This window comes from Lineus longissimus, chromosome 2 (assembly GCF_910592395.1).
Source record: "Lineus longissimus chromosome 2, tnLinLong1.2, whole genome shotgun sequence".
NCBI classification, from domain to species: domain Eukaryota; kingdom Metazoa; phylum Nemertea; class Pilidiophora; order Heteronemertea; family Lineidae; genus Lineus; species Lineus longissimus.
The window spans coordinates 20,872,940-20,895,680 of record NC_088309.1 but is presented as its reverse complement, the minus strand read 5'-3'; the positions used below and the strand labels follow the sequence as shown (position 1 = coordinate 20,895,680).

At 41.0% G+C, this 22,741-nt stretch overlaps 3 protein-coding genes across 3 annotated transcripts; 1 reads left to right on the top strand and 2 right to left on the bottom strand.

Annotated features, from left to right (window-relative positions):
• The first annotated feature begins 208 nt into the window (after window positions 1-208).
• LOC135482809 (eukaryotic translation elongation factor 2-like) lies at window positions 209-8,038 on the top strand. The gene is made up of 12 exons (XM_064763206.1): window positions 209-294; window positions 896-1,110; window positions 1,452-1,696; window positions 2,931-3,139; window positions 3,507-3,866; window positions 4,143-4,606; window positions 4,847-5,105; window positions 5,387-5,635; window positions 5,985-6,194; window positions 6,484-6,666; window positions 6,979-7,111; window positions 7,267-8,038. The coding sequence occupies exons 1-12, from the start codon at window positions 292-294 to the stop codon at window positions 7,461-7,463; spliced, it is 2,727 nt and encodes a 908-aa protein (XP_064619276.1). The 5' UTR covers window positions 209-291; the 3' UTR covers window positions 7,464-8,038.
• A 2,204-nt stretch (window positions 8,039-10,242) lies between these two features.
• On the bottom strand, window positions 10,243-17,177 carry LOC135483756 (pescadillo homolog). The gene is made up of 16 exons (XM_064764781.1): window positions 17,131-17,177; window positions 16,607-16,686; window positions 15,691-15,844; window positions 15,441-15,550; window positions 15,019-15,190; window positions 14,618-14,707; window positions 14,288-14,404; window positions 14,088-14,153; window positions 13,820-13,912; window positions 13,304-13,437; window positions 12,836-12,961; window positions 12,366-12,544; window positions 11,954-12,088; window positions 11,662-11,735; window positions 11,247-11,423; window positions 10,243-10,897 (listed from the first exon to the last, which is right to left on the bottom strand). Exons 1-16 carry the CDS (start codon window positions 17,149-17,151, stop codon window positions 10,817-10,819), a joined length of 1,809 nt encoding a protein of 602 aa, XP_064620851.1. The 5' UTR covers window positions 17,152-17,177; the 3' UTR covers window positions 10,243-10,816.
• A 367-nt stretch (window positions 17,178-17,544) lies between these two features.
• Window positions 17,545-22,700, bottom strand: LOC135482808 (protein prenyltransferase alpha subunit repeat-containing protein 1-like). Its single transcript, XM_064763204.1, has 7 exons — window positions 22,625-22,700; window positions 21,890-22,059; window positions 21,463-21,538; window positions 21,097-21,201; window positions 20,459-20,732; window positions 20,014-20,225; window positions 17,545-19,780 (listed from the first exon to the last, which is right to left on the bottom strand). Exons 1-7 carry the CDS (start codon window positions 22,693-22,695, stop codon window positions 19,528-19,530), a joined length of 1,161 nt encoding a protein of 386 aa, XP_064619274.1. The 5' UTR covers window positions 22,696-22,700; the 3' UTR covers window positions 17,545-19,527.
• Window positions 22,701-22,741: the final 41 nt, after the last annotated feature.

Genomic DNA, 22,741 nt, shown 5'->3' with positions numbered 1-22,741 from the left:
TAATATAATAATAAGATCTGCTGACTTGTGTGGAGGATGCTGAGTACATGTATTTGTAGAATATCTAATGCCAACAGCATGCAGCAGGATGTCCCCATGGCCCCACAAGATCTTGGAAGTTATACTTCCTAGGTAGAGCCACGCCCCTTCGTTTCGATCAGTACCGAGTTCTTATTTTCCTGCCCACACATTCGATCAACCACGTGACCTCGCCTCGATCCTTTTACCTTACGTCCGCCATCGTGGATTCACGACTTGAGAAGTGTGGACGTAAAACGCAACTAAATCAAGATGGTACGTGATAATCGACTATCAATCGATTTGAAATCTTAAAATTGAATATTTCATGTACCAGAATATATGTCTATGAACGGTCGTCAGGGTTTTAAAGCCTGTTTATTTTCCTCTTAAAATGTTATTCCCGTCACTTGTCTAGATTGCTGTACACGTCACTGCATACATAGATACACAGTACAATGTAGATGTATGAGTTGAAAATGTTATGACGAAGTACCAGTCATGCTAGTGGTACGAGTGGAATGAAAGAATAATTGACACCCGGATCTATTTAAGTTGGCGCTTGATCATGTTTTTTGTCATTTATTATGATGGGCAAGATCAAGAGAGCTGAATCCTCATCCCAAGGCGCAATTCTGAATTCTGTTCACCTCCCAGTTTTCTGACATGTGGTTGTGCAATATTTGGACTCGCTCATTTTCATTCATAGCAGTCAACTTTACCAGTGCACACCCAGGTGGAAGGTGAATGAAATGGAACACTGGTTGGTGTGACACTGATAGAATACGCAAATTTCACCTCTCGAGCCATTGGCATTGTCTCATCTCTTGGCATCTTTTACCATGCTGCTGGGTAATATCCTTTTGCTCTATTTCAGCCGTCATTTAATGTGGACGAGATCCGTGAGATCATGGACCGGAAACATCAAATCCGGAACATGTCTGTTATTGCCCATGTTGATCATGGAAAATCCACCCTGACTGACTCTCTAGTCAGCAAAGCTGGTATCATTGCCGATTCCAAGGCAGGAGATGCCCGTTACACTGATACCCGAAAGGATGAACAGGAGAGGTGCATCACTATCAAGTCGACGTAAGTATTGTTCCTCAAGCCAATACTACTAATACTAGATTTTTTCCAAGTACATGATTGTTCGAGAAGTTTGTATTTGGGGCTACTTTCTTTATTCAAGTACTCATAGTCAAAAGCAATAGACAACCTGCGAAAATAAAGGCCTTTTCAAAATGGGGAAAATCATTTTCGTGTGCCGTCTAATGATTTGGCTCAGATGAAAATGAATGTGAATGACAGAAACTAAGCATTAAAGAAAATCTTTCTGAAGTCTCTGCCTTTCTTCTGCCATTTGAGTGGTCATGTAATAGTACATAATGGCTTATGTTCCAAAATTCTGAAATCCAGTTTTCCGTTTCCAGTGCCATCTCTCTTTTCTACGAGGTCCCAGAAGATGTCTACAAGCGCATTGCTCAGCCACCAGAAGTTCTGAAGGGAGCTAAGGAAAGGGAAGCTTCTGACAAAAAGTACAAATATCCCAGCAAGACTGATCGTGGTCATTTGATCAACTTGATCGATTCCCCTGGTCACGTTGACTTCTCCTCTGAAGTCACTGCAGCCCTTCGTGTAACTGATGGTGCACTTGTGGTGGTGGATTGTGTTTCTGGTAGGTCAAGCCTCTACCTGCATACGTGGCTAGATATCCTGCATGCCTTTGGCATGGTCCATTGTTGATGCTGGAGGACGTTAATTATCTGTGGCACTTCACAAAGTTGCCTCCAAAAGTCTCCTATTGCTCTTTTCCAGTCGGGTTGATGTTGTAAGGTGGCTTTAGAATGGTCTGTACTAGTCTTAGAACTTAAGACGATCAAAGAAAAAAATACTTCAAAGAAGCTTCTTTTACCGTCTTAACTCTCTCAACAGCAGCCATTAGTCAGAAAAGACTTAGTCGAACCGAGTACGTAATAAACACACTGCATGCGCTTAAACCATAACATGAATTGCTTTTAAAACACTACCATGTTAACAAGTACCCTTTGCGGTTGATGAAAAACATATTTTAAAGCGAAATCCATAGACGGAAATTGGTTAAAATCTCAAGTGAATTTGGAGGCCGTTTTGAAACCAACTTGATTTCGAAGACGGCTTGTTCCAGACAGTCTAAAAATAGGTTTAGAGATTACATCTCCTCACGAAAACATGTCATTGCATGTTACTTTGTGTAAACCGCTGACAACAACGGCGCCATTTTGTGCAAAATGGTGCACTTTTTAACATCATCAAAATTGCCGTGACGAAAAAAGCATCAAGATATATTTCTGAAATTACAAAAGAATATTATCAATCACCAATGGAATGACCCTATTGAGAAATTTGATGTAATTTTTGTTTTTATTCAATTGTTATCGGTCAACTCCTCACATATTGCTGCCAGGGGTGAAAGACTTGGGTAGAGAACGACTCTCTGGTGTGGAGATTGATTACTGCACGTGACAATAATATTGACGGTGGAAGATGTCGGCTTTGCGATTTTCTCGTCAATAATGTCTAAATATGACTTTATTTCTTAGTTAATTTCGAATTTGGTGCATATAAACACTGTACAGCTACATAAAGAATACATTAATTTGGTAGATTCTGTAGATACATGTTCACTCTTAGTCTTTATAAAATTTGCACATAGTCGTAGCGTTTTTCCGGGTTCTTTGATGTGCAAATGTACATTTCCACGTGCTTTCATCTACGCGGTATTTCTGATATCCTTGCATCGACGTATATATGGCGTAAATCCGATTGTCCCAGCCAATATACGCTTATGGTTCATTCGACTAGGTCTGTACTATGTTGTTTATTGTGTTGGCATAACACATCAGAATATAGCATGTAGATGTTTCTTTTAGGTGTGTGTGTCCAGACCGAGACTGTGCTTCGTCAAGCAATTGCAGAACGTATCAAGCCTATTCTGTTCATGAACAAGATGGACTTGGCTATCAGTTCTCGTCAGTTGGATCATGAGCAACTCTACCAGGCCTTCCAGAGGAGTATTGAAGATGTCAACGTCATCATCGCAACATATGGTGACGAGGAGGGGCCAATGGGCAAAATAATGGTAAGTGTTATTACTTGTTAAGTTGTTGGTGCCGTACATGACAAATCTTAGATCTCGACACCGGTTGCAAATAGATGTGGAGACATTCAAAATTCTTTTAGAGGGCACGGATAAGTTTTTGACAAAGGGGGTACAGCACAAGTCCAAGGTTGGTTGACTCTTTCACTGCCGACCAAGGGAAGTATGTTCGCTTAAAGAATCACAATTACTCAAGGTAATTATTCATTTTGGTGGACACAAAGATACCGGAAGATCATCGCCAACCTCTCATATTTATGTACCGCTCTGCGAGTCGAGGATTTGCATAATGGTTGTTTCGTAGCAATACTCTTTATGGTTTTTCACTTGATTATTTTTTACCTTTCAGGTCAACCCTGAATCTGGTACTGTTGGATTCGGTTCTGGCCTGCAGGGCTGGGCCTTCATCCTTCAAGACTTTGCCGAATTGTATCACAAGAAACTTGGGGTCCCAACAGAAAAACTGATGAAGAGATTCTGGGGTGAACATTTCTACTACATTCCTCCAAAACCCAAGGATGGAGAGAAAAAGGAAGTGCCAGCCAAGGGGGACAAAGCTCCAAAAACCAAGGGGGACAAAGCTCCAAAAACCAAGGATGGAGAGAAGGAAGTGCCAGCCAAGGACAAAGGACCGAAGAAGTGGATTACGGTGCAGCAGGACAACTACGAAAGAGCTTTCAACCGCTTTGTCCTGAAACCCATCTATGATGTAAGTTCTTCTATCAGCCTCTGATCTACAAACTAGGGGAAACATTACCAGAGCAGTCCCAAATCATCTGATCTACAAGGGATCCCCTTCTTTAATGACAGCAGAATTTTTTTGGCCCGTTGTAAGGTATTGGGCTAAAAACTATTTCTTTGGTCATCTTAAGTTTTGGGTCTGGTAGTAAATGCAAGTGGTGAAATTGAAGTGAAAGGCATTGGCCACCCTAGTGTTACAGTTCATCTTCGAAAATGGTTGAAACTTCCTTTCATTCCTTCCTAGTTGATTGATGCCGTCAAGAATAAGACCAGGGAAGAGGCCTACAAGTTCATCGAGAAATCCTATGATGTTACCATCTCCAACGACGACAAACAATTGGAGGACAAGCCATTCAGAAAGAGGATCCTCCAAAAGTGGCTCCCGGCTGGCGAAGCGTTACTTCAGATGATCACAATTCACTTGCCTTCCCCTGTGAAGTCGCAGAGATACCGTATGGAGCTGCTGTACGAAGGTCCCCATGAGGATGCTGCTGCCCAGGGTGTCAAAAACTGTGACCCAGATGCACCCCTCATGATGTACATCTCCAAGATGGTCCCAACAAGTGATAAAGGACGATTCTATGCTTTCGGTCGCGTCTTCTCCGGACGAGTTGCCAGTGGCCAGAAGGTGCGAATCATGGGCCCCAACTACGATCCATGCAAAGCTCATGGTAAGAAGGACGATCTCTACGAGAAGAGCATTCAGAGGTAAGTGTCTATGCTAGAGGAAAAAGCTTAGTACGAGGTAGTTGTAAAACTCGTGAGTCTGACCCAGGAGAACAGGCGGAACGAAGTATGTTGTGGTGTAGTTGCGAGCATTGCGAGATCAGTCTTCAAAGGGTTAAATTTACCAGAGTGATGATGACTTGTGCTGCTCAGAGTAATACAAACTGTATTACAAACCTCATAATGTTGCTCTTTTTATATTGAAACTTTTGTTCCCCACAGGACTGTCCTTATGATGGGCCGCGCAGTAGAGCAGATTCCTGATGTTCCCTGTGGTAATATCTGTGGACTTGTTGGCGTTGATCAGTATCTCGTCAAGACCGGTACGATAACCACTTTCGCAGAAGCCCACAACATGAAGGTTATGAAGTTCTCTGTCAGTCCTGTTGTCAGGGTTGCTGTGGAACCCAAGAATGCGTCCGAGCTGCCCAAGTTGGTGGAAGGTCTCAAGCGTTTGGCAAAATCAGATCCTATGGTACAGGTAAGTTAGTCGACATGACACTGGTTCATTTGAATAACTGCAGGACCAGTACCAAAATCGCCTCTTCTCAAAAATGATTGTGGACTCCAGGGGTGGAGATATACATATTCATACCAAAAAGATTTACTTAAGAAATGTTCCAGGGCCATTCGTGCATTTTAGACATAGAAATGTGTTTGTAATTATCAAAAAAATATGTAGGTCTACATCAAAATGATTAAGTTTGGTGTCCAAGTCATCACCGACTGAACATTTATTAATGTGTCTAACCTCTTGTTAAGGTTCTGTATGAAGAATCTGGTGAGTGTGTCGTTGCCGGTGCTGGTGAACTTCATCTGGAGATCTGCCTTAAAGATTTGGAGGAAGATCATGCCTGCATTCCCCTCAGGATGAGTGAACCAGTGGTGTCCTATCGGGAAACAATGGTTGGGAGCTCAGATATAGTGTTGACAAAATCTCCAAACAAGCACAACAGATTGTTCATGAGGGGTGTACCCTTGTCTGATGAAGTTGGAAAAGCTATTGATGATGTAAGTTGCAGTTCTGATCAGTCATTGTCACATACTTCAGGCGTTGATTGAGTTTGAAGAATAGAATATTTGATATTTTTTGTACCTAACCAGAGCTTTTCAACTTCATGTTGACACGTGTATGAGCCAATCACGTGGTAACAAGTTAACACCATCACCGCCACCTCCCCCTTTAAAAATGTCGCCACCACCAAGTGGACCTTGACAAGTATATAGTTGAATTGTAGCCTCAAAAACTGCCTACATTATTGGGGTAAACATTCTACACAGGTATAACTCTAAAAGGTGAAAGTCTCAATCAGTAGATCCACGTAGAATGCTGGCAAGTAAGTTTTATTATTCTTTTCAGGGTGATGTCAGCCACAAGCAGGATCCGAAGAGTCGGGCAACTTACATCAAGGAAAACTTCGGATGGGATCCCAATGAAGCAAGGAAGATCTGGTGCTTTGGCCCTGATGGGTCAGGACCTAACATGGTTGTTGATGTGACTAAGGCTGTCCAGTATCTGAATGAAATCAAGGACAGTGTTGTAGCTGGATTCCAGTGGGCTTCGAAAGAGGTAGGCATTGCTCACTCCGCGATGTGTCGCTGTCTGCCGGTATGCACTTGAGTGTGCAGTGTTAGATTGCAAATGTGCCCCGCAGATATGTCCCCATCCAAGTGAAAGGGTAGGAAAAACAATTTTCCAGGCAGGGGAGAGTTAAAAGTTTTGTGTGTCGTCGGTTCATTGCACAATTACTAGCTTCAGGTGACCTCCCTAATTGGGTAGTTTGTGCAGCCCATTATCATATGACAAGCCAGAGGCACTACCTGTTAAACCAAATTCAATTTCAACCTTTTGTTCTTAGGGTGTACTCTGTGAAGAAAACATGCGCTGTTGTCGTTTCGATATCCATGATGTAACCCTGCACGCAGATGCCATCCATCGTGGTGGTGGCCAGATCATACCAACTGCAAGAAGAGGGATCTATGGATGTATGTTGACAAGTAGCCCAAGACTCATGGAGCCTGTTTACCTTGTGGAAATTCAGGTGAGACACAACTGTTGTAACCATTTGCTGAACTGTGCTCAAACAAGGCGCTGACTGCGCTTGAATTTTGAAACCAAGGCCATTGTAAAAAGTGGCCATCTTACCGTCTGCATCTGAAATCAATGTTGCATCATTCGGAGAGTGATACTAGTGGAGCGGCCCCAGCCCTCGATTTCAATTGGTGTCAGTCCATGAGTAAAAATAGTTTGGATGTAGTACAACTTTTGATCCGACCATCATAGCAATAGTAGTACTTTAGTGCATATTGGAATGCTCAGTTGCCCTTATACCTTGTTTCTGTTGCCGTTCCAGTGTCCTGCTGATTCTACTGGTGGCATCTATGGTGTACTGAATAAGAGGAGAGGAATCAGTAATGGAGAAATGGCAATCGCTGGCACTCCAATGAAAATGGTGAAATGTTTCTTGCCTGTAAACGAATCATTTGGTAAGTTCATTTTATTCCACGTAACTAAATCCAACTTTCTGTTCCATTGCCCAAAACATACAGGACAAAGAATTCCTGTTAAATGAATGGAGTATGATTATTGTTTAATAGTGTGCCGCACTTTCTTGACAAAGCAATCACATTTTCTTTTGCAGGATTTACTGAGGCTCTTCGTTCATCAACCCAGGGCAAGGCATTCCCACAGTGTGTGTTCGATCACTGGGAGCCAATGAAGGATTCTGATCCATTGACTGTTGGAACGATGGCTAACAAGATTGTTTCCGCCACGAGGAAACGCAAGGGTTTGAACGAAAATGTACCAGATGCATCCAAGTACATTGACAAAATGTAGACTTCCACTGAGACATCTAGGAAAAATGGACTATTTATTCTTCTGTTCATTGGGCTTCACTTCCTATGGACTGAGGTTCTTTTCTTTTCAAAGAACATTATTCCCCCTCCCCCGAGGCATCAAATTTTCTCAATGAATGACTGGTCGGCGCAACTATGGCAATGATACTTATATGAGTCAAGTCATATAATTTTTTCTTCTGAAAGACAAACCTGATTCCTCCGGAAGTGGAGTTCCCAAATCAGTTTATCAAGAGTTGTGCTGTGCTGTGCTGTCAAGTGTCTGGTGGTGGACTTCAGTTGCTGTCTTCGCCTTGATTAAATCATTCAATATATAGATTCGGTATTATGCGGCAATGATTGTCCAAAGTTGCAGTGAATGTTACCAAGATCTGCATTGCTGTGTTCAGAATATGAGGTTGGTTCTTGCATGGAACTTCTGTGTAAATAAAATGGATAAATACACATTCATTATACTGGTGTATATGTGGATACATGTATGAACTGAAGTTGAACTGTCACTGAAGGCTGTAAAGGAAAGTAGAATAAAAGCACTCTATTGTCAGCCATATTTGATTTGCTTTGTTGGTGTTTTATATCCTGGTACATTTGAGGATTAGTCAGTGGTACCTGGTAGATATACCGAGTGTGATCATTGACAGTGTCAGTGTGACTAAATCCATCCTGCAACATCAGCCACAAATGGTGAGAGACTGGAGCGATTCCTCCTGTTGCACCGCTCTACGTCGAGCGTATGTGCTACCTCGAAAAAGTCAGGAATTCCGGCCCAAGCCATGAAGAAAAACAGGAAAACCCCTCGGTGTAAAAAGAGATTGACGTCACAAGGCTAGCCAACAAATCGCGGGCCATTGTTTCGTCCCCAAAATGGACTTTTCTCCGAGGAAAAAGTTGTAAAAGATTGGAAACTATTCCTCCTGCTACACCAGCCTCACTTTGTGATTGGCATGGGCTATGCCTCCTTCATAAGCCACACGACCGTTGTGACAGATGGGGAATCGACCTGCGAAAGACCGATGAATATACATGTACTTCGTGCTTCACCGAGCCACCAGTTTAGACTGAATACAATCATGTATTGCACCAAAAGCATCGGTTAACTTCTGAAATGTTTTTTCTCCGTATTGACACATGGTACCTTTGGTTCCAAGCAACCCCGTGACGCTGGCGCTGTTGCGTTTTCCATACAGATACATTTATGGACGATAACCAAACCATTGGATCAGAGCAAAAACATCTTTCCCATGTGGTTAGCCACTTTCTGTACCCAAAACAAAACACCAAGCTACGACACTGGTGGCGCTGTAAACATGATTATTATTATTATTATTAAAAAACATTTTTATAGCGCTTAACGTTGTTAAAACTTCTAAGCGCTTTACAATTTATGATAAAACATAACATTAATACATGATAGAATAAAAGTCATTACTAAAGAAAACGTGCAAAGGATTCAAAAGAATTTCTTAAGATATGAGTTATTAGTGCAGTTTTAAAACGACCCAGGGTACTCTGGCCACGAACACTATTTGGAAGGTCATTCCATAGCTTTGGTCCCGCCACTGCGAATGCAGAGGAGCCTATCACATTAAACATGAGTAATGGTTTATCTCCCGTACGAATATCAACAGATGCTTATGAGGTTTAGATTTTCTGATGTCGTTCAGTCGTACGCGAGTTCGTGAGGCCATGAGGACCCGACGACAATGCTTTTTGCTGTTGATGTGCAGGCAAGGACAGCGTGGTTTCGGCCAGCTGGTGACATTAACCCATGGCTCATGGCCTTGGTGAGTTCCATCATGAGATCAGGCTTTTTTACTCCTTCGTCATATACAAAATATCGAGAGGCAGAGAATATTGAAAATAACTGATGCCAGGATGGGTGAGGTTCTTCAAATGATCTGTGACAGACTCTAAATGTATATATGAGGACACGTTGTGCTAGCCCATTCAAATCATACTGAAGGCTTCCAGCGCTTTTGCCTCCGTATATTAACGCATATTGTCTGGAAGCTGAGCAGTGTCAATCAGTGAGGGTCAAGATGATTCAACCAGGCTCCGATCCGATACGCTGTACTCTTGTAGTGGGGCGGGCAGGTCAGGCTGGTCTTACACTCCCCCAGCAAGGGCGACGCTGTCTCTTCCTCATAACTACTAATTTCCATGCCTCCGAGTCCGAGTCTGTAGCCGACACAGGTGGTGCCCCCGGCCCATGTGATGTCACCCAAGCTCTTCTTTCAAGTGATGACAGTTGGCCTCGCCAATCACGGTTCAGAGCAAATGGGTTATATTGCAATACCAGGACTCCAGCCAGGGATTTGCATTTTCTCTGAGGTACACCCTGGTTGAAGTGGAATAGGCTTCATCCCTTCCCCAAGTGGTACACTCGGGACGTAGTGAACCGGCCTGGTCCTGTCGCCAGGTACAGAAAGACAATTGGTATTTCCCGCGAAATTGCCTGCATTGGAGTCTTATCATCATCATCATTACCACCGTCGTGACCCTGTCGAATTGGAGTCCACTATAGGCTACTGTCCACCTGTGGTTACGCAGGATCTTTTTTTGCCCTGGCATAGACACTCAGGAAGAAGGGACCACGGCTTTTAGTCTCATCCGACAGACCCTAAAGTATTTCATACGTTATATGTGTTGTGAAACACCAAAATATTCCTTTCCTGCCTGGAGATATATTAGATATATGTTCTCCATTTTTCAATGATGTCTGTGCAGAGCCTCTTTAAGATGAAAAACACAATATGATATGAGAAAATGGAGTTTATTTTGTTTTTCTTTACTCTCATCACCAATACACATGCCAAATACCACAACTTCTGTTTTGCTCATCCTTCAGTCACAATTCCCACAAACACTGCTTGAAATGGTATACATGTTACTTGAGGTGGTACTGTGGTTGTGACATAACTCTACAACTGCAAGACTTCAATGATTTCATTTCAGGACAGAGTTTTTCACTTTCACAATCACTAACCATGCTATTAAACTAATGCAGCCTCACTTGACCGGTTAGAATAATCCTTTGAATTTCATATAATTTGAAGCAGCATTTATAGGTGCTAAGTTGTGAGTGCTTAAAATATTAGAAGAAGAGTTTCACATCTAGATACACGTCAACTCTTCTTGACTAATGACTACATGAACAGTGAAACCTCTCTTATTAGACACCTCTGTTGGTACAACACCAACTCAAAAAGGACACTTGAAGGCTCAAGTTGTTCATTTCGATCAAGTGAGTCGTTGTCAGTCCCAAGAGTGTCCTTGATAGAGAGGTTTTACTGTACATGCAATGTCCATCATCTGTTTCATTTTTCCTAAACATCAAGCTTTGCTCTTCTTCTTCTTTCTCTCAATTCGTTGAGTTTTTTCATACTCTTCACGTTTCTCTTTAAGCTTCTTAACCTGCAACAAATAAGGATGGCAATGAACACCATAAGTTCAAGAACCAATCAGTGGGCAACCTAATCTTGCAGTAGAAAAAAGATTTTAAAAAATGAACAACAGCCTCTGTACTTATTACTCAGGTCAACTGTTTCACACAACATCATGAATGAGAACAGAACTCGCCAAAGTTTTCTTATTCTGACGAAATGTTCCAATGCTTTACACTTCTTTTATGAAAATCTCCCCTTCAAAGGGGGTCTTGATGCTGGAATTAGAGGCTCAGACGTCGAACGTGAACTGTTAAGGGCCTCGGTTGTGTTTTGAGGTGCCTTGGGACGCAAAGAGGACAAAGAAGAAGAAGCCTTACCTCCTGTGCTTTCTTCTTCTTTGAATGCATGATCTTTTTGTACAAGCGACGATGTTTCTTGGGAATCATCATCTCGCCTAGGCGACGCTCCTCGTCCATCTGTTTCTTGAGTTTCTTATCAATGTCTTCCACCTCGACTTCCCCCGCCTCAACTGACATTGTGCTCACATTCAAGTCCTGAAATAACAGATCAATGTGCAGTTGATCACGGTGTCCTTAAAGGGGGAACTATTGACTATTCTTCAAAGTCCAAAACGGCAGGGTGAAATATGACATCCTTATCATGACAGGTTAGGACCATCACAGTCATGAATAGCAAATGACTCAAGAAAAAACTGTTTCATGCACATAAGGAATAACAAGTTGCTGATGTTCAGCTCTCAACTTATATACATTTTCGTGCCAGTTGGCCTACCTTCTTTTCTCTCTTCTTGCTTGGTTGGGATGCAGCATCATTTGTCTCAGTCTTCCGTTTCTTAGCAGACTTATCTAGAACAAGAAAGTGCCTTGCAGGTGAAGTTGACGATGGATGGATCAGAGATAATTTTTAATAGATTTTGTTCAGATGAGTAATTCCTTAAATAAAGCCCGTTTTGCAGCTGATAAAACATTGTTGCCAATTTCCATACTGAGTTTTTTGAGTTGTAAGTTACATATTCATCAACCGAACAATATTTTAATGACACCTTAATGAACACATATCGTACCTTCTTCATCATCACTGCTGTCATCATCATCATCATCATCATCCTGTTCCAAGTCCTCCTCCTCGTCATCATCATCCCCTTCGAGTTCATCTTCTTCATCACTGCTTCCTTCACCAGATTCTTCATTAGATATTTCTGTGAAGACAATGCCACAGCAATGAGCCAAGGTGACATCAATTCAGGTACTAACTTACATTACATTACAATGAAACATCAGATTTTTTAAGCGACTTTGGCCTACGAAGCAACAGTACTGAATTTGCCTCTTTCCTGATCAATGCCTCTCTTGGTGGAGCTCTTTTGTGGGGAAACAAAATGGCCTAAAAGTGGCAAAGTAATAAATGTTGTGACTGAGGCAACATATCGTCATCGTTTCCAAAAGTGCAAAGATAATTCAAAATTGTATTCATACCAGAATCAGTTTGCCTGCCCATTAATTTGAGTTTTTCCGGTGGCACGTAGTCATCTTCTGTTTCTTCAACGAATGGTGACAAATGGGGAGGTAGGGTAACACCAGGGAAGTAGTCTTCAACAGGAAGTAGCTTTCTCGCGTTGATACAGTCGAAGATCCACTGAGGCTGAATGTAATATCTGAAAATTTTGTAACCATTTCAAATTAGAAATTAATTTTTACACAGGACATATAGAACGGACACCAGCTGTATCTGCCATGGTCAATTGGGAATCTGCTACTCTGCTATAGCAGTTATTTGCTCAGTGTGAATCATATCAAACAAACTATTCTGTTTAAAACTTTGGAAACTGTAGCATTTGTATTGTTTCTTCCGTTGCTGATCTTGAGAGCGTTTTTTGCGGGCCATATTTTGGGGTGGTCAATCTTGTTTATTAGCTTCAGAACACTGGATCAAATACACTGCTTACCGTGACAAGTACTGCTTCTCCACTTCTGGTCTGTCAACGATTTGATGCGTTATTGATTCATCTGTTTCTTCAAAGGTGGCGCCCAATGCCATTGTTTTGTGCCAGGACACCTGACCTCCAAAGCTTCTGCAAGATCAGGAAAAGAACAGCAATGATGAAAATGCCTCGGAAATACTTTTCAAAACTTACCAGGAATATAATACATTGCATTGCATAGACAATTCCTAAAATTCCAATCTCACAACCAGCCAGGCTACCAGCCAAACAGAGCCTTGTTTTGGGCTTAGTTCACCAGCATAACGATATGGAAGTGTACCGATCACAACCAGAGAGGTCGAACGAATTCACTCTCTCTCCAATGGAAATGTCCAGTGCAGGACAGAGTAGACTGAACACATGTGCCCGCTGAAGGAATTTCCAATGCATACTAAATCTAGATATTGGAATTCAGGAAAAACTATTGCCTACCTGATGACAAATGTCAACGCTTCCCTTGGCACCTCTCTATTTACGAAGCACTTGACTCCCTTGAACAATTTGAGGAACTTGGTCATCTTCTCCTGTTCAACTTTGGCTTGCTCAATAACATCAGGATCATCAGACTGAAAGTGTGAAGATAGATAAGCACGTCGGCTCCATCCAACTGCTTCCTGCAAATGCGGCCTTGGTGACCCAACACCTAGGCACATTCTGCAGGATTGTCCCTGGATGAAAAGAAGACAGGTCCTTTGGCTGGAAGCAAAGCAACTGAAGAAGTCAAATGGGGAACGGCAGACGACCTATTTTACTGGATAAAATCACTTACATGTGATTTCATCTCTTGGCTTTTTGAGGGGCGACAGAGAAAAGGCCAACTTGTTAGCCAACTTGTGACTTTCAATTGTGCACTGGATAGCATTAAAGTTGGAGACCTTCATTTTCTCATATGACTTGATAATCGCTATCACTATCAGAAAAATGTTTTAACGACAAATATAAGCTCACCACAACAGATGGAAACTCATCTGCATTAGCATCATCATCATCGCCGGTATTGTCTCCGATTTTTGCTAGACTTTGCGTCATCGCAGCAAGCCGCTGAAGTAAAGAACATACTTGTGATCATTGCGTGATGAAAATATAAATTGAGGAGAACCATACTAGGTGGATAAAACCAAAAATTAAAAAGCGGGTCGATATATTTGAAATAAAATTTGCTTTCGCTCAGTTTTTTTAAAGAGTTTATTGGAAAACACATTTCCTGACAACTCACCTCTTCCAACTGCTCCGCTTTTGAACACAAATCCCCGGGATCTTTTGAATCGAGCTCAAGATCAAGCTGAAATCACAACATGGAAAAGTCAATTCCAGAACACATAGGCAACAATCTTTCATTTTAAAACGGATTATGGATCAATCTCATTTTGACAAAAGACTCCAGCAATGCAGCGAAACTCTTTAAGTCACACTTACCTTTGGTGGATAGTGGAGATTTAGGGTGTGGTACAGTCTGAAGTTAATGAAACCCAACATGGTGGTGTAGAACTCAACAAAGGTCGCCATAATCCTGTAGTCAACGTCGGTAGGATGCTGAAATTTGCAAAACACAATTTTAAGTTCTAACTACAGCTCTCAAGCAAACGCTAACGACCATTGATACATGCACATGTAACATCAAGCTAACCCTTGAGGCAGCAAGTGCGTGGTACAAACACATGAAGTCAGGAAATTCTTAATGCCAGTGACAAAAGTCGACAGCTGTGACTTGAACTGGTCCCTGCACTTTATAGCAGTTGTCTTTACCTCATGGCCGAGTTTGTGTGGAACAATCCAAGTGAGTGTCTGTCCCATGATCTCCACTTGGTAGTATATGCCTTTGATGGAGATAAACACCTGAAAATGAAGCAACAATTTTAATGCTTGATATTTAAGACACCATTACTCCAACCATTTACATGCTAAAGACCCACACTTTTAAAGCTTCTGCAAGCTTCACTTCTTTAACAAAACAAACTATGATTGCTTCATTTATGCCGAGGCTATTTGAATTTGGTTAATTGTGGCCTTAGATACCATCTTTTCAAATTGATGAAAAGTATGCAACATATGTGGCCAAAAATACACCGGAAAAAGGAATGATGAACAAAGTAACAATATCTGTGTCCTTGAGCAAGGCACTCAACTCTACATATAACGGTACATACCTTCCGCAGTGCTTTTGCTGCAATACAATAGTGAAGGAACTCAACACTCAATCTCCGACATAATTGAATGACTTCACTGTGGGTCTTTCTCGTCTTTGGGAAGCCGGCAAAAAGGAAACACATGGACAGGCAGTCTTCTAGATCCCGTAGTGCATCAATGAAAGAAGGGTATCTGAAAATGGTTGGATTTCTTTACAGACAAGTATAAGAGGAGGAGATGAATACAAGAGCACTTTCACCCTCATTATCATGAAATGCTCTTTTTGTGTTCTTTTCTTAAAGAAGACATATAACAATAATTGGACTCCAACTTTTAGTCAGAGAAACTTGATGAAGTTACTACGAAGACAGATAACTTTTTCTCATAAACCTTGTATCCAGGGGAAAATAACATAACTTGCTGCTAAAAACACTCGACCTACCTTTCCCTCACAATGTGATCTAATTTATATTTTGGCTTGTTTCGCCGCAGTCTCTTTGCTCTGTCACCTTCATTTTTAGCAAGGGCTTTCTTTAGCTTTCGAACAAATATCTGAAATTAAGATTGATAATTCTGGTAAAGTCATCGGGCCAAATTGCGTGTCAGTCTGCTGATCTAACACCAAGCTATCAAGCTCCTTTCAAGCAGCTTTGCAAGCATTGCCAGAACTCATATTTCCCAACAAATCTCACCTTAAATGCCCTGAATTTGTTGACAATGGGTTCATGGAGCAGGAACTGTATATCTTTGTAGAAATAATATGTTTTAGCTGCGGTGCTCCCCTTTCCGACCTTCTTCTTGTGTTTGGGCTCATGAGGATAAATCCCTTTCAAGATACATAGACGCCTGAAGATACAAGGGTTAAACATGATACAGGTGATACAGATTTGAAAACAGGTGAGAGAGACCCCTAATGGCGTCTTTGTGTAACTTTATGTTGCCTACCTAGCTGCTGCCTGTAGAATCCCTTTAATACTACAATCAAGATGTACAGACCGGGGGAGCTGGCTGTACGTACCCATAAGTCTTTGCGGTAGTCTCGCGCGTACCGGATATAACCCATCAAGCTTTTCTCCTTCAGAGAAATACTGCGTTGCGCTCAAGTGCCTTATAAGGCTGTGAACAAAATTAACGTTCGACCAATGAGAAAGCCACATTACCCTGCATACGAGGTTGGACGCGTGATCACTAAATGACAAGTAAAAATAGAATCAGACCACATGTTTCTATATGTCAGAATGCTGCCGTTTGCGCTGTAGTACACGTGTGTTGTCCAAATTTTCGATTTCAAGCAAGTTTAAGGCCAACCTCGTGTCCACCAGACTAATGCATAATTGGCAGTTGAGCGCAACGCAGTATTTCTCTGAAGGAGAAAAGCTTGATAGGTTATATCCGGTACGCGCGAGACTACCACAAAGACTTATGGGTACGTACAGCCAGCTCCCCCGGTCTGTACATCTTGATTGTCGTATACACAGTGAACAGGATTTTGAAAGTCTAGGGATGCATGTGAGGCCAAGTTTCAGTGCATCATATTTCAAGAAAATGCCGAGTGTATTTGGTTCCTAGCATCACCCTACATGGGTCACTGTGGACTCGAGAACTTACCTAAAATCAGGTAAAGATAACTGTAACTTCTTCAAAGCCTGGTTCCTTGCGATGTATGCAGTTGCCGCACCTTTCTCATACTGAAAGGATTATCAATTAAAACAAATTATAGAGTTATCTTGGAAGTTGCCGGAAATAGGTTTTCCCGATGCTGGAACAGTGGAAGTCCTACAGAAAATCAACACGTATTGACTGAAGTCACAAGTTTCCAAGTCCCGCAATATGCATGTTGTATAGAAAGAGTTGGAAGGCTGTAGCCAGACTGTTGCTTTGGATTGTTCACTACTAGATGGAATTATGAACATCATGATTCATGTTCACAGTGTGCAGTGCAGGGCTAGTGGCAGCGTGTACATGATGTAGTGTACAAAACAAGCAAAACCAACTCAAAAAGATCGGTCAAATAGGGTATCGTCTATTCGTCAAATTTCAAAATGTTGGTAATAAATATAAACAAACAACATTAAATAACATAAATATATGAAACTTTGAGGATGATCTCCCCTCAAATTGTATAAAAGCACCTTTTTCTGCGGTCGTCCCATTCCTAAAACGTCATGTAAATATTGCACACGTGTTGTTGTTACGCGATAAACCAATGTTCCTGGAGCACCGGGAGAGCGAAATCGGCGACAGGTCTTCGGTCTTGTCTTGTGTCCCCGGAGTTATATCAGTGATGTCGGGATTACGAAATTCTATTGTTCTTTATGATTATAATCTCAGGCCATGTGGGTCACGCTATACAACAGCTGTTGGGGGTCCTTTCTGGCCATCTGAAGGCTTAACTCATAAGTTGTATGTATCAACTTGCCTCTTGGGAGAACAGGCCTGAAATTGCCATGGTTTCTTCTTATCTTGGTTCAGGGGCCTAAGTCACTTGATCAAAGAGCCACTCTGAACTTCCAACACAACTCAAATGGACCAGAACAACAATGGAATTGAAAAGCACCGTTATATTTGTATACAATAGACTGTACAAGTTACATACACTTAACTGGCCATGAGATATTTTCAGCTTGAAAACCTTTACTGTTTTGTGAAATTTTCTTCCAAAAAAATGATTTGAGAAATTATATTTTGGGCTCGAGTATTGAGTTCTACAGATAGATTGCACAAACAAAATTAGCCAAAGAATATTCCCAGGTTAACAGTAATAAGAAGAAAATATAGCTGAATTGTGCCATTATTAATTACCAAAACATCAAACCATTAGGTGGCTGTATGTATGCTCAATGCTTAACAGAATTGTCTTGATGTCCTTGTTTCTATCATTTATACACAACAATGGAAATTTTTTGTATCAACACACATATATTTTGGCAACTTGCAAAAAATCTTTAAAATACATGTAGTAGCATTTTCACGACTTTCGACTACGAAATGTCTTATTGTTTTTCCACCAAAAGAAATATGTTATTGCAATTTATATTTTTGCAAATCACAGTTATTCATGAAAGCCGCAAAAATTTGTCGGTTCACAGTACATATATAATGGGAATTCCTAGAGGCAAATTTACAGTATTTTCTAAGGAGGCTGAGTGGCATTGAAAGAGTTCAACTGCTTTGACAGCACCTAACAATAACAATATTGAACTTCATTCAGTTCTTGAACAGGTGTAAATAATAACAATTTGAGAAAATAGCACGGCAGTTTTAACAGCGAAGATAAATCAGGGAGATGAATGAAGTTCAGAGCTTTGTGGCCAGGGTGGTGTCCTCTGGCTTTTGACCAATCAACAAGGGTCATGTTGGGCACATTAATGAAGGAAAAGAAAGAGGGGATAGCTTTTTCTCAGGCTAAAAAAACCGACTTTCTAGGACCATTTCCATTGCCGGAGAAGAACACTTTAATACTTTTTGATAAATAGAACACACAGGTTAACATAGAAAGTAAGATGTGAAGCTGTTGGTAATCATCAAGAAAACACCATGGCTATTTTAAAATGGCTTGGACCCTGAACATCAAAGCATTAGATGGAACTGATGTTGTGTTTCCTGCTCTTCGTACAGTTCTCAACACCCCAAAAGAAATCGAGCTAGGAATGCCAACATAACCTACTTTCTTATTGCACTCAACAACATTCCAGGCTTGATTGAAAGAGAAACAAAACCCTTGTTTACATATCTCATAAATGTCATATCCAATAGATACAAGGGTCAAGACGTCCTAAAGGAATTGACATGATGTTTCCCTCATGATTGTGCTCATTGCATTTCATAACATTATTATATTGCATTACCAGGCAACAGATTAAGGGATTATCGCAAAATATATTGAAGCTGAAAAAGACAAAATAACTTAATCTCTCCCTTGCCAAACACCCTCAGGCAAGACTAATCAAGTTTCCTCTTGTCTCGGACAAAATTTCAGACAATGAAGTTACGGCTTACCAACCTCCTCCCTCCCCTTGCCTACCGGTAACACAATGAAAACATTCAGTCTTTTTCAGCTATGGTGTACATACAGAGCAATGAACAGGTCTTGTAGTTGATGAAAAATGGTTGGCTTTGCAAGTTGGCTAAACAGCTACAGGAAAAAACTTGACCCTTATATACATCAAGATTTTATATTTACACAAGTGAAGAGAGGTTGCTCATGTCATGTCATGTGGTGTAATGAAGTGTCACGCAAACAAGCTATTTTTGTATGTGTGACCTGTGATCATAAATGCTATGAAGCATAACAAAGCAAATGCACCTCTTCGTGCTGGCATGGTTAAACGATTTTCAACACACTTCATAACAGTTCTTTCAAATTAAGCTGAATTTTTCCACTGACACTGTACTAGAGATCATCATTGCACCTCATAACAGTCCTGTCAAATTACGCTCTGTTCTTTGCACTGACATGGTACCAAAGATCGTCAATGCACTTCATACCAGTCCCCAAAGTCAAGCTCAGTGTCTGGGGAGAAAATGTACTAAAGGTCATCAACACACTCCATAAAAGTTCTTTCTAGCCAGGTTCTATACTTCAATGCCAGTTGCTGCTTCACAGACTTTTTCTTGCTATTATTGATAAACTTTTTACAGAATTCCAATTCTCGTTGAATGATATCTAAATTGGTGTCGTCTTCGACATCGAGGCGACTCTTTTTTGTGACTTCACGATCGGGTGAGCCATCCCTCGTCTCATGGTTACTAGTGCTTTGCAGGTATTCAACAATGAAGCGTCTGAAAGAATAAACAAAGGTTATTCAAGAAAGATCCAAAGTGCCTTATATTGCCAAGTGCAGAGGCACAGATTGAGACTGCAGTCTCTGAAATTCGTCTTCCACTGTATGTGAAGGCAGCATTGTGCCGTTGCTTTGAAAATTGTTTTGCTTTAGAATTAGAAGTGTAGGAAGGTTTTTTCAAAATTTCATGCGTGTAAAAAACGTGTGGGACAGAAAATGTCACTGACTTACCTGTGACACCAAACAGATTCGTGTTCGGGATACCTCTTTAACAAATCAGTCGTATCATCAAGCTCAACTTCCAGGATCGTCTTGTCAACTTCATCGCTTTCATGGTCAGGATATAGGTGGCGCACTACAAACTGACGATAGTGGAATCCACTGTGATCGGAGATATTCAGAGAAACCCATTCTTTGGTTTGATCTAGCTCTGTCAGGAGAATCTGAAAGAAAAAATACAATAATAAGGCTGTCTATTTGTTGACTATGTATCAATCAATATGGCCTGAGGCCGTTTATAAAAAATATGCCAATGGAATGGCATCTCGTGTACCTTTTCAGGGCTCATTAGGAGGTCGGTTTTTATACAAGAAAAACAGCAAGTGACGAAGAATGATTGTGACAAAACCTCTCGCGATGTGAACGACTATTGTAGATGACCTAGCACAGTTCGTACCTGTCTATCACATTTTCCCACGTGTTGCAGCACCCAGATGCGATGGCTCCATGCGTTATAATTACTCGGATAACGGTCAGCAGCCATCTGGCAGACACTCATCTCTTCCTGCACCAGGTTAAGGACGTCAGATGGTATCTGCAGCCTCATTTCACCCACATTTCCTGACGGCGCGAGCTGAACATTTATGGCATCGATATTGAGTGGATCTAGATCAAAGTTTAGTGGCGCAAACCTTGGGTCTGTCCTCATCAGATGATTGAATAACCACTTTCTGTAGAATAATGATTACATCAATACAGCTACAAGGCATCAAAAGTCTGATATTTACAAAAATGGCCACATGTTGGCCATCTTGACGATGAGTGCAATTTAAGCCACCATCAAGAACACAATGTTGCAAGTTTAGATACAGACCAAATCATTTCATACAAAAGAGAGGATGTGTACAATAATATAAAATCCTTCTGAAGATAAGAGCTCACGTGGCAGTAGTCTGATGATAATGGCCACCAACCAGTTGATAATGAAAGCATCAACATTATACTCTGCAATTCAAGGTATATGTAGCTCTTTCTTTGGTTGCTGTCAATAGAAGGCATGTCCCTAAGACCCAACTCGTGAGTCAAGCTGCTTACCTATGACAAAATGTCTCTGGACTCTTAGGGTGCTTTCGCAGAAGCAATGCACCAAACTTAAAATCTTGAGCAACTCGTAGATGTCCTTTCTGAACCGTTTCCTTTCTGTTGGAAAAGAAAATGTAGTAGCAGATGATATATCAACTAAAGTGGTGGTGATATTTTACTGTATTAAATATCATAAGAAATTTCGTTTTGGCATGTTGAAGGGAGACAATTTTTTAGAGTCCTTATTTGAAGTATTTTTAAGACACCATTCGCTTCTTAATGTTCCTGTAAGTTCCTCATAACAGTCACAATTTGTGGATTCTTGGTCAAGTTTACAAATCTGACCTTTTCATAAGAATATTTTGAGACAACACCAACCTTATATTCCATGCTGTGGCCACATCAGGGTTCACTGCAAGCACTGCTCTCGTCAGCTCAATAACATGACCGTAATCTGAAATGTGAAAAAATTAACTATTTACTCGCACTATTTTTGTTCAATATGCCTCAACAATGTGGCCAATCATCATTCATGGTCTCAAGTCTAGCAATTACTTTTGCAATTATACAGTAATACTCTATGGCTCTCTCAATGACTTAAAAATTGAGATGCCCAAGGTCACAATGGATAGGTGCTTGATGTATTGGCCTTTCTTTGTCATTACCATTTGAGACTAACTTGATGCATGATTATATACGTTTTATCTCCGGAAAAGGTCAATAAGCTGTCACTGATAGACCCGAGATCAAACCAACTCTGCTGATAGAATGTATGCATCTGTTGAATTGGATGTACACAGCTTACCTAGCGACCTTGCACCAAGGTGCTTAGTCCTCCAGTCCATGAGCCTATCATAGGCATAACTATAGAGTATCCGAACACACCAATGCTCTAAACCAAGTTTGTGATCAATTAACACCACCGGACTACGGTTTTGCTTTGGCTCAAGGATTGGAATTATATCAAACTCATCTCTGAAATGAAATGATACTCAGACATCTAACCTTGGCCTTTTAGGTGTTGTTTTTAGCACAGCACTACGTAGTCAGCTTCATCTTTATTTGCTACACCATGCCAGCAACATCATCCTCATCCTCTCAACTCAATTTTTTTAAATGTTAAAATTTTATTCATGAATGTCAGCGACAGTGATGTCGTCATGATGCCATGGATATTCGATTCTAATTTCTTACATGGTATTTTTTGGTAGGACTACATAGCTTGGCCAGGGGCTGGATATACGATACGTCATACGTGAATGGGATGTAAATGACATCCTGAGGTCATGTTCATGCTGGTTATTCTCTAAAAACATTCATGAGGTCGATGGGGGTATACGATATATTGGTGTGGTTGATTCTTTTTCCGAGATAACAGTCCGACAATCGGAACCCCCATGTTTCTGTCCGAAAACATATATTTTTCCGCAATCTAATTTCGATTCTGCTAAGCGCACTAACACAATAATGAGCAAGTTTAGGGGTAAAATTGATTCTTTACAACAATGAAACATTGGAGGTATGTTATGCTAAAGCTTACATGTCAGGATCACGATTGAAAGCGGAGTTAAAATCGGAGAAAATGCGACTTCCTCGCGAGTCTTCGGCCATGTTTGTTTTGGTTTTCCGCTGGTACTTCTTCGTAGTTCCGGGAACC